We start from the raw sequence: 12,237 nt of genomic DNA on the forward strand, positions 1-12,237 counted from the left end.
AGAATAGCCTGTCTCCCCCTAAAGCTCACCAGAAAGCAACAAATATGTCCATTAAAAACGCATTATTATATATTATGTTATTTTTTTTCCTTTAAAGGAACCCCCCTGCTGATCACTGGGCTCTGGTTAGTGGGCTTCCAAGTTTTGTTGCAGAAAGTGGATTTGTAAGTTTGCCTAATATTATTTGGAATAGAATGCTTTGCCTAGAAGTCATCCAATGTTGTTAACTTGCATCTCCTACCAAATTACTGTTTTCTAATGTTAATATAATTACGGCATTCTTTGAATATCATGTGTTTCTTTAACTACATCTAACTGCCCATAAACATTCGGGCGGTACACACTTTAGCATAACGTCAATGCAGATTGTGCAGCTGTAGGGGTCGGGAGCCAGCTGTAAGACCCAGCCAAACTCCCCACGGAGGTAATTAAACAAGATTTATTTTTAATCAGCTTTGCTATGCAGGCAGGAGGCTGAATTTCCCCTTTAACTGGGGTTATCATACCAGCACAGCTACAGGGGAAATCAGCAATAAATAGAATGTATTAATATGTTAAAATATCCCTTAATGGTCTTTTAAGACTCTATTGGGGGCACGGTAGTGTGAAATGAATGAAAACATAAATAAAAAAGTAAGAAAAAAAAAAAAAAATCGCATTTTATAGTCCAAGCCCTGTAAAAAATATGTCCAATATATACAAGTTACTTATGTGGAAAAGGGAATGCAATTTAAACATTTTTAGCAATCCTTTATGATTATAAAAAAAAAAAAAAAAAAGACACCACCTGTTCAAATCCATGTCCAATATATAAAATGTATTTATACGTAAAGGGAAATGCAATTTAAAATGTTTTTTTTGGCAACCCTTTGTGATCATAAAAAAAGTAAAAAAGAAAAATAATTTTTTTTACATTTTCTTTGATTTTTGAAAGAAAAAGGAATATAAAAATGTCATAAAAATAAAGCCCCGTGTATCACAAAAATGGAAGAGGCATAAATTATTTAATAGCCGAACAAGAACATTTTTCAGAGCTGTTAAAAATGAATGTAGGGTTAATCTGCAGGTTTAAAGGGAACCTGTCACTAGAAAAATGCTATTAACCTGCAGATATGGGGTTAATATGAAGGTTAATAATGCTACTAACCTGCTCGACTCCCTCACTTAACTGTCAGTCAGGGCGGGGGTGCGGTTACAGCCTCTGTTCTGTACTCTGAGTGGTGACTGAAACCCAAACTCTGCGGATGGAAAAAAGTAAATTTTCTCCCACAGCATTCTGCTAAGTGCAGGTGCTGGGCAGGTTAGTAATGCTATTAACCTGCAGATTAACCCCATTAATCCCCTATCTGCAGGACAGTAGCATTTTTTCTGGTAACAAGTTCCCAAATTAAAGGTGCCCAGCTGCTGTACTGAAAGAGCTGCACCTATGAGAAAATCAACTTTTATTTCTCCCAGGAGCCATCGACTTTCAGTCATGCAGGAGTGCCTTGAGCAATTACAGCCACTGCTCAGAGCACTGAGAGTGGCAGCTGTAAGGTTGTCCCGGCCAGGGGTGGATTAAGAGAAGCAAGGACGGACACAAGCACGCACGCACGCACACGCATGCACACACACACACACACACACACACCCCTGTGATAGATCATTATTTTTTAATTTTTACCATTCTTTTACGGTCACACTATATAAATCCAAGCCGGTTGCATGGATTTATATAGTGTGACCAAGTTGTCAAGCACTTTCCAAGTGATGCTAAAATCGCTTGGAAAGCACTTGACAACCCACATGCGGAAATGCATGTGAAGAACGCTTCACATCCGCTTGTCCCTGGCAGGAAAAACGCATGTACAATCCACATGCGTTTTTTCTGCCAGGGAGAGCAGAAACGCTCAAAAAAAATCCGGAGCATTTCTGCATCGTGGGCACATAGCCTTACATTAATTGTATGGCTTAATATTGAGCACACGTAGCCATCTATACACAGAAGGAGGCCGCACGTAGCCATCTATACACAGCAGGAGGCCGCACGTAGCCATCTATACACAGCAGGAGGCCGCACGTAGCCATCTATACAAAGCAGGAGGCCGCACGTAGCCATCTATACACAGCAGGAGGCCGCACGTAGCCATCTATACACAGCAGGAGGCTGCACGTAGTCTTCTATACACAGCAGGAGGCCGCACATAGCCATCTATATACAGCGGGAGGCCGCACGCAGTCACGCACACACACAAACATATACAGATATATACATACACGCATAAACGCATTTGAAACACAAAAATACATATAAACAGACATCACACAATGATATCTCCATACACACTCACTCACTCAATCACACACACACACACCATCCCCCACCTCGGCTCCAGTCCTCCAGCTCCTCTCCGGTGCAGCAGTGCAGGCCGGGCGCGCACTGCGTGACGTCACACTAGCAGACACGGCCGCGCACAGGGCCGTGTCTCCTAGCTGTGACGCGGCCGGGCCAGCACACAGGGAAGTTAACAGCTGCAGTGCTGGCCCGGCCAAAGAAGAAGCAGCGGCCGTGCGCCGCGGTCCGGGGGCCCCCCTGCTTCTGACAACCGGTATGTGCCGCGGCGCCACACATATTATAATGAGGGCAATCTGGCCATGGACCCCCTAGAGCCCCGGGCCCCCTGGAGCCCTGGGCGGTAGCCTAGATTGCCCTCATTATAATCCGCCTATGGTCCCGGCCCTAACTGATAGTTGGCTCTACAGTGCATCAGTACAGAGCGAGATGTCACTCAGTGCTGTTGAGTCCTTACAGCTGATTCACAGTGGTGTGAATGGTGACTGTAATTGCTCCTGGCACACCTGCATGACTGAAAGCTGGCAGCTTCCGCGAGAAATAAAGTTAATTTTCTTTTGGGTGCCGCATTTCCAGTATTGCGGCCAGGCATCTTCATAATGCTATTAACCTGCAGATTAACCCCATCTCCATCTTCTCCTCACTGTGCTCTCCGATCTCTCATATGAAAGAATAGGATCACACTATGCTAACACTCAGATCAAACTCTGATCAGAATTTGATCCGAGTGTCATTTGTATAATCGGCCCTATTCTCTTGGATGGAGAATCTTCGTTTGCACAAGCCCTAAATCATGGGGAGCAATTCAACAAAGTTTTTTGCCAGATTTCTGGCAAAAAAAGATTTGAAAAGTGTAATTTTCTTGCGCAAATGTGAACTTGTGCCAAAAAAGCGACTTTTGGCGTGTTCACGCCATTCTTGCCCCAGCTCTGACAAAGTGTGCAGAGTGGGGGTGGGGGAGCGGGGGCTTGTCATGATTAAGATTTGTGGCGAGCCGCACATAGCAGCAGACGCCACTGCGCTCCTCAACTGATTCATTAAAGAATTAGGAGCATCTGCTCCAAAACACCCCTCAGCGAGACCGGTGAGAAAATCACCAGTCTTCGTGAATCACCCCCATATTCTCTACAATATAATCTGGTCACTGCACATGTGAACAAACCATTAAAATATACCCATCATTCACATTTTTCACATAAGCAATAGTGTTTACCACATTTTTCTCTAATAAGTTTAAGGGGGTTCTCCACAATTTTTTTTTCTATTTGGAAAAAATAAAAATAAACAGTCCTCTATTGCTTAAAAATACAAAATTAAATAAAATATATACTTACCTATGAATCCCCTGTCACTCCTTCCATACTGTTGCCTGGACCTCCAGTCGGTCTTTTTGCTTCATCTTAAGGGAGGCACAGCATGTAACTGCTGCATCCAGTGATTGGCTGCAGTGGTCACAATTGTATAACCGGAAAAGAGAGATGAGTATTGTGTTTGTGTTCAGGGATGGGTATCTGCAGAAAGACTGGCAGATTTCACGTTTGATTAGCAGAAAATGGGAAACTCGGCTAGGACGAATTGGAACCATCTGCTACTTAATTGGAACCAATCAGAGCCAACTGAGGGAACCTTATAGCTATTACTACTAGTCTCTTTTAGATCTGAACTTAGACTAAACATGACAATTAAAAATTATAGTAGAGGGGAAAGCCAACAAAAAAAAGCCTTAGTTACTTACCGGTAACGCGATTTTTCAGAGCCCATGACAGCACCACGTGAGAGAGAGGATCCGCCCATCAAGGACAGGAAACCTACAGGTTAAAAAGGGCGGCCCTCTCTTTCCGCCTCAGTTTAGTTAACAGAGCATGAGAGTACCGCCAAGGTTAGTTATAACAAAACATAATCACATTAAGTACATTACTTTTCATCAATTTCCCACAAGGGTGCACAAAAAGAAATCAAATCTACAGGAGTGCACAACACCAGTGAAGGGAGAGAATATACGGGTGCTGTCATGGGCTCCGAAAAATCCCATTACCGGTAAGTAACTAAGGCTTTATTCGGTCGTCCATGACAGCACCACGTGAGAGAATTACAGAGACGAAGGAAATTAGGGAGGGACCACAGCTTGAAGCACCCTTCTCCCGAAAGTGAGATCTGCAGAGCCACCCAGATCCAATCTATAGTGCCTATAGAAAGTAGAGGGAGAAGACCAAGTGGCAGCCTTACAAATCTCCTCAATGGAAAGCCCTGTCTTCTCCGCCCAGGAGGTTGACACCGCTCTGGTAGAATGCGCCCTCAATCCCTCCGGTATCTCTTTATCCCCTGAGGAGTATGCGAGGGAAATGGCCTCCTTGATCCATCTAGCGATTGTAGCCTTTGAGGCCTTACAACCCTTCCTAGCCCCCTGATAGCAAATAAATAGGGACTTATCCTTTCTAAAGCCATGTGATACTTCTAAGTACCTTAGTACGCACCTCCTAACGTCTAAAGTGTGAAGTCTCTCCTCTTTTTGATTTTTGGGCGGAAAGCAAAAAGTTGGGAGAACTATTTCCTGGGTTCTATGGAATCGAGTGGCCACTTTAGGAAGAAAGGCTGGATCAGGTTTTAATATAATCCTATCGTCCAGAATTTGCGTGAATGGAGGGCATATTGAAAGGGCCTGTAGGTCACTGACTCTCCTGGCTGAAGTTAGGGCTACTAACAGGACCGTCTTTAGGAAAATAATTTTGGGGGAGACTAAATCTAGTGGCTCAAAAGGAGGACTGGTCAAGGCATCTAAGACATAATTCAAATCCCAGGGAGACATCTTTGCTTTGGTAATGGGTCTACACCTAAAGGAAGCTTTTATAAAACGGCCTATCCAATAGTTATCTGCAATATTGGAAGAAAATAAAGCTCCTAACGCCGTCACCTGTACTTTCAAGGTACTGGTAGTGAGACCTAATTCTAAGCCTCGCTGCAGAAATTCCAGAATTTTCCCAATAGGGGGCCCCTCCTCCACCTTAACTTCTGCAAAGGACAGAAACTTCCTCCAGGTCCTGGCATAAATACGGGTGGTAACAGGTTTTCTGCTAGCCAGGAGAGTATTCACTACATTTGCGGGGAATCCTTTGTTGGTCAATAACACCCTCTCAAATTCCACGCCGTCAAATGTAGACTCGGGGTTGGAGGATGGGAAAGTGGCCCTTGAGTGAGGAGGTCCGGAATCTCCGGAAGAACCCAGAGATCTGATATGGACATCTTCCGGAGACAAGGGAACCACGGTCTTTTGGGTCAAAAGGGACATACGAGTATCGCTCTGGCCCAGTCTGCCCTGATCCTTTTTATCACCGCTGGGAGCAGGATCATGGGAGGGAAGGCATATGCCAGAGGAAACCTCCAGGGAACCATAAAGGCGTCCACTGCCAGGGGTCCTTCTCTGGGGTCTAAGGAACAAAAATTTTCCACTTTCCGATTGGCTCTTGTTGCGAATAAGTCCACAGTCGGAAGGCCCCACATTTCTACGATTCTGGAGAATATTTGTGTATTTAGGGACCACTCTCCTTCTTTTACAGAAGTACGGCTGAGGAAATCCGCTGTGATGTTTTCCTTGCCTTTTAGATGAGTAGCCGAAAGAGAGAGACAGTGATCTTCGGCTTTCAGCAGAAGTGCGTTCGCTACCCTCATCAAGTTTCTTGAGCGGGTTCCCCCTTGGTGGTTTATGTAAGCTACCGTGACTTGATTGTCCGAGAGTACACGGACATGCTGGTCCTGAAAATATATAAGGAACTCGTTGAACGCATGCTGCACCGCCAGAAGCTCCTTAACATTTGATGACAACTGTTGCTCACAGCTTGACCAGGTTCCCTGCACTAATTTCCCTTCAAAGTGAGCTCCCCAACCTGTAGCACTTGCATCATTGGACAAGACTGCAGTTGGACTACATTCCCAGGGAACCCCTTTAGCAAGATTGTCTTGTCGTAACCACCAACGAAGGGACCATATGGCACGAGGACCTAGCGTAAACTTACGGTCTAGATGCCCCTCTAAAGCTGCGTTATTGTACAACACATCCCACTGAAAGGCTCTTGAATGCAATTGTGACCAACGAACCGCAGGAAAAGTGGAGGTGAAGGTTCCCAATAGTGACATGGCCTTAAGGAGTGACATAGAAGGTTTACGTATACATTGTTCTACCAACTCCCGGATTCTATCAATTTTCTCTTCTGGAAGACAACATAGCTGTTTCCTGGAATCTAATATGACCCCCAGATATTGTTGTACCTTGAGTGGAGATAGTTTAGATTTTTCTAAATTTAGAAAACACCCCAAACTCTTTAAGATCGACATGGTCTCCTGCAGGTGGGTCTCGCATTGAACCAACGAATTCCCCACTATCAGGAGATCATCCAGGTAAGGGATAATTAGAATGTCCCTTTCTCTTATATGGGCCATAACTTCCGCCATTACTTTAGTAAAAACCCGTGGGGCTATAGCTAAACCGAAGGGGAGTGCAGTGTATTGGAAGTGTTTAACCACCCCGTCTATTTCAATGGCCAGCCTCAAGTATTTCTGGTAATCACTATGAATTGGGATATGGTAATACGCATCTTTGAGATCGAGCACTACCATATAGCAGTGGGGAAAAAGTAACTTTATTACGGATTTTAAAGACTCCATTTTAAAGGTGTGTATTTTAAGGAAATTATTCAGGGATTTCAGATTTATAATTGTCCTGAAACTTCCATCCGGTTTCGGAATCAAGAAGAGCGGGGAGTAGAAACCAAGACCCTTTTCAGCTTCCGGAACCTCAATCAGGATGTGCTTTCTTATTAGGGTTTGTACTTCCGAGGGCAGCCTGGCATTCTGGGGAAGAACTGGAGGGAACAACCATGAACCTTTTGTGAGGCAATGCTTTAAATTGAAACTTAAGACCATACTTAATCAGGCTCAAAATCCAATTACTATGAGAAATCTGTTCCCAAGCTGGGGCAAAAAATGACAATCTCCCTCCCACCTGGGCTGATTGTGTATCCCCTGTCTTCTGCTCATTTTTTGGAGACGGACCAAAGAGTAGACCTCTACCTTTTCGACCTCTTTCATCAGACTTGTCTTGCTCCCTGAAATATCTCTTCCGGAAAAATTTCCTCTTCCGGAACGATCTCTTAAAGGAGGGTAGAGGTACTGATGGAAACCCCTTCTTAGGGTCCCCCGCTTTCTCCAATAAGTCGTCCATGGTCTGACCAAAGAGGTATTCCCCTTCACACGGGATTGTACACAGTCTGGACTTAGTCTGTAAATCCCCTGGCCAGCTTTTAATCCACAAGGCTCGCCGAGCCGCATTTGACAGTGCTGCTGACTTTGCTGCCAACCTCAACGAGTCCACAGATGCATCAGCAAGAAAAGCTGCCGCCCCCTGAACCAGTGGAAGGGAAGAAATAATGTCTTTCCTAGAAGTCCCATCCTTCAACTGACTGTCTAGCTGTTCAAGCCACACCATCAGGGCTCTGGACGTACAGGTAGCTGCTACTGTTGGTCTCAGTGCTCCCGCAGCTGTCTCCCATGCCCCTTTCAGGAAATTATCAGCCCGTCTGTCTAGGGGGTCTCTCAATGCACCCATATCATCGAACGGGAGGGAAGTTCTTTTCGCTGCTTTAGTAACAGCAACATCCAGCTTGGGTGCTTTTAACCAGGAGGAACACATAGCATCCTCAAACGGATATTTCCTTTTAAAGGATGGAGGAACACTACCCTTCTTGTCAGGCTTTCTCCACTCCTTATCAATGAGGTCTTTCACCCTTGAATTTACTGGAAAGACCCTTCTCTTCTTTAGCCCCAGACCACCAAACATAACATCCTCAGCTGACTTCTCTACCCTCGAGTCCACTATCCCCATTGTAGATCGGACGGCTTTTACTAGGGCATCGACCTCCTTCAGGGGGAAGCACTGTCTGTCTGGCTCACTATCAGAGGAAGAGAAGGCAGAGGAGGAAGCGACCGAAAGCTCAGAGTCTGAACCCGGCTGGGTTTCTTGAGGAATATGCCCAGACTCTGAACCTTGCAATGCTTTGCCTATTTCTTCCCTTATTAAAGTTCTTAGGCCTAGGGAAAAATCTGGGGTCTCCTCCGATATCATTTTGCTGATACAAAGCTGACACAACCTTTAGCTATAAGAATCAGGGAGTGGACAGCTGCATAAGGCACACTCTCTGTGCTTGGACTTCGAGGAACATTTCTTGCTGTAAGAGAAAGTCATAGATAGAAAGAAGGAGGAAACATTAGTAGAACTTTCACGAAGATTCCACTCACCCCACAGAACCTTCAGTACCGTAGAAGCAGAAGAATCCAGCATGCATGGCGAGGAATCACGCCGCACCGGACCGTCCTTCCTGCTCTTAGTGGTAGCTCTTCTAGTTGTACGACCAGACCCTAGCTGGGAATGACGCTGCGCCACTAGTTGTGAGGGCTCCCCAGAGGGCTGCTCCTGCAGCAGATGTTGTTGCCTAGGTGACAGCTCCTGTGAATCTTCCATAGCTTACAATGTAAGAATGGGCTGGGAAGCACCTCTGTATGTTACCAGACCCTTTATATACTGGCCATACCGGTACCATGTGTGGGTGTGTGTTTCCTTTTTTTTTTTTTTTTTTTTACCCAGGAGGGCGTTACCTGCTCCTTGGTCTTCCTCCCCAGGTCCAGGTGGGATCCAGGTGGGCTACTCGCCGCCAGGTCCTCAATCCCCCGGCGTTCAGCTGCTCACGCCAAAAAACTCAAACGAGCCCCGCCCCTTCCGGTGACGTCACAGGGCTTCCTGCCCGGAGTACCGGAAGTCGCGTCAGAAGGTCGCGCCCGTCACGTGCGCCGCCAGCGCGACCTGGATCTCCTGCAAGCGGTAGCAAGGGGGGGGGGGAGGAAGCCCGCTAGCGGCCCCACACCTGGCGGACATCTACCTCCCGTGAGGCGATGTCGCGCCTGCCGCAACACTCACGGAGGCGCCCCCATGAGCCCTGCCGTGGCGTCTCCAGAGGACCGGGATGGACCGGCTCCAACCACCTGCTGTGGCCCTCTCTGGGACAGGAGTCCATCTTCTGCAGGTAAGCCTGCAAGGTCCCCCATCATGGACAGGAAACCTAAACTGAGGCGGAAAGAGAGGGCCGCCCTTTTTAACCTGTAGGTTTCCTGTCCTTGATGGGCGGATCCTCTCTCTCACGTGGTGCTGTCATGGACGACCGAATAAAATATCCTGCATGTGACTTTGTGAGTAGGAATATTGTTATTGCTAAAGTATACACACAATAACTTAATCTGATGATTTGCAGGGTATAACAAATTCACTAAGGGCGCAGTAAGAATAAGTCGGACCAATGCTTGGACCAGCCTGCGGATCTCCTGACCCGAGCATGACAGCTTCATATATTTTTAAGCAGCTGTCATGCTCGGGTGGGGATAGCCGCTGGCCAGTCCGAGCGTTGTGATCCAATCTCTGCCCGATTTATACGACCGTCTGACTGTGCCCTAATGGTGATGATATAAACACTAAATGGAAATGCATCTTCTTACACTTTAATATATTACTCTTATGTAGATCTGCAACATTATGAATGCAGCTGCAGATGAAATGTTCAAATTTCAGGTAAAAATAATATATTGTTATTGTAGATAACACAGACATCATTTGTGGTTGACATAGCTTAAGAACTGCCAATAACTTAATGGACCAATACCATGATCTGTACTAAAACAGAAGGGAGAGGTCATGATATTTGTGAGGGAAATAGGTTGCTGTACATTCCGATCCAGCAGTAGTCCCACTCTTCCAGAGTGGATTACAGTCCAAATAGTATTAGCAGACAGTGCTAGTGTTGGCATATCCTATGGTTCAGAGAAAATTATAGTATATCCTCATTTTATACTCTACAAAAAGTCAACAATGTCCCATTGGAGAGTAAAACTGGACGAGCACTCCTGGTGTTCTCTACGAGAAAGCTGCAGATAGACTTCTCTTCTGGCAGCTTATCTCTGGAAGAGCAAAGCAATTGGCAGTCCAAAATTGGCTATGCCCAATCAACATTTCCTGCCAAAATCATTTGGCCTGCGTCTCCATACACATGGGGTAGTCAGCCAAAGCCATAGATATCAGTGGATTCGAATGACATTAGTGTAATGTGTTTGGTTAAGTGTGCTCTAGAGCAGGGTTCCCCAACTCCAGTCCTCAAGGCCCACCAACAGGCCATGTTTTCAGGATTTCCTTAGTATTGCTCAGGCAATAATTCCATCACCTGTGCAATACTAAGGAAATCCAAAAAACATGACCTGTTGGTGGGCCTTGAGGACTGGAGTTGGGGAACCCTGCTCTAGAGAGTGTAGTCCAGAACAATTCCCTGCCATTTGTAGTCGCTCTCCAGGATGTGAACAGGGAAGCCCATCCATTAAAGGGGTTGTCCAAGCTGAAAAGTCTGTAGTCACTCTATGTGATTGCAGACTACTCAATTGTGACAATGTGCAATTCACACATTGTCACAATTCCCTTATATTCATTGTGTTTGTTGGCAGTTTTGTGAAAGCATTCATGCAATTTGCATTCTTGCGGTCATGTGACAACTGAACTCATTTGTTTCTCTCAGCTCTCTTCTACTGATCGAAAACAGGTGAGACTAGTTGGCACGTGACTATGACCATGGTTACACAGATTGATTGCTGACATTTCATTTAAGCCTGGACATTTCCTTTAACTCCCAAATTCCTTATTTGTAAAAGGGTTTGGCAATTGAAAAACTCTTTCTAAGGACCTAACTTGTAGTGTACAAAGCACTGTGTGATCTTAAATTCAAGGGACCAGAATGAAAGAATTAAAGGTGTTCAATTTTGTTGAGGAGTGCAGTTTGGTATAACAAGCAAACAAATCGAACTATACTCATGTTCCCCAGGTCTACTGGTGTGTTTGCCTTTGCTCCCAATGTCTGACATGGCACTGACGTCGCGCTGATGTCGGCAGTCAATCAGTGAGCTCAGTGGCTATGAGTGGGGCATTCCTTCTACACTGGCGGAGCTGTTGAGCTTACTGATTGACTGTGTGATGTCATCACCGCAGCCAATGCCAGACACAGCAAAGAAGACTTGCCGGTAGACCTGGGTAAGATGAGTACAGTTCGATTTGTTTGCTTGTTATACCAGAGAAGGTTAGCACAGTGCAGTTTGTTTTTATATACCAAACTGTGCCAAGGAACAAATTTTAACTGAAAGGGGACACCCCCTTTAATGAGCCCAGTACATAACGCTAGTATCTAAATTGACACCAATATAGCTAAGATAATTCTGCATGTCCAAGTTTCTAAAGCCCCACATTCTATTCCAGCTAACCTACTAGCTTTAATGTCAGTTATTTATGAATTTGTTTTCAAGAAAGAACCATTGGATGAATCAGGCTGGGTTATTAAAAATGTTCTGTCAATGCCTATTGTTAACAAAAAAGAAGAAATCGTCGGAGTGGCCACCTTTTACAACCGGAAAGACGGAAAACCTTTTGATGAGATGGACGAAACATTAATGGAGGTAAATAACTGGTTAGGTTACCCTCATTATTTTACTGTTCCTGTTTAAAAGTGACCCCTACTTTTAATTGACAAATGATGCAATTTAGCAAATGGCTGTATTTTAAAATATACACTACCATTCAAAAGTTTGGGGTCATTTAGAAATTATATTATTTTTGAAAGAAAAGCACATTTTTTTTCAATGAAGCTAACATTAAATAAATCAGAAACACACTCTATACATTGTTAATGTGGTAAATGACTATTCTAACTGCAAACGTTTTGTTTTATTGCAATATCTACATAGGTGTATAGAGGCCCATTTCCAACAACTACCACTCCAGTGTTTTAATGGTACATTGTGTTTGCTAACTGTGTAAGAAGCTAATGGATGTT

The 12,237-nt window shown here is 44.9% G+C and overlaps 1 protein-coding gene across 1 annotated transcript in view; it reads left to right on the forward strand.

Moving 5' to 3' along the window:
- Positions 1-12,237, forward strand: part of PDE6B (phosphodiesterase 6B) — a 154,203-nt gene that overhangs the window by 58,009 nt on the left and 83,957 nt on the right. The window contains exons 7-9 of the mRNA XM_073655205.1: positions 98-164; positions 9,894-9,941; positions 11,711-11,860. Coding sequence (XP_073511306.1) covers positions 98-164; positions 9,894-9,941; positions 11,711-11,860 — 265 coding nt within the window. The remainder of the gene's footprint in view (positions 1-97; positions 165-9,893; positions 9,942-11,710; positions 11,861-12,237) is intronic.

This window comes from Phyllobates terribilis, unplaced genomic scaffold, assembly GCF_046119375.1.
Source record: "Phyllobates terribilis strain yellow unplaced genomic scaffold, ASM4611937v1 Scaffold_1__5_contigs__length_1240528914, whole genome shotgun sequence".
NCBI lineage: Eukaryota > Metazoa > Chordata > Amphibia > Anura > Dendrobatidae > Phyllobates > Phyllobates terribilis.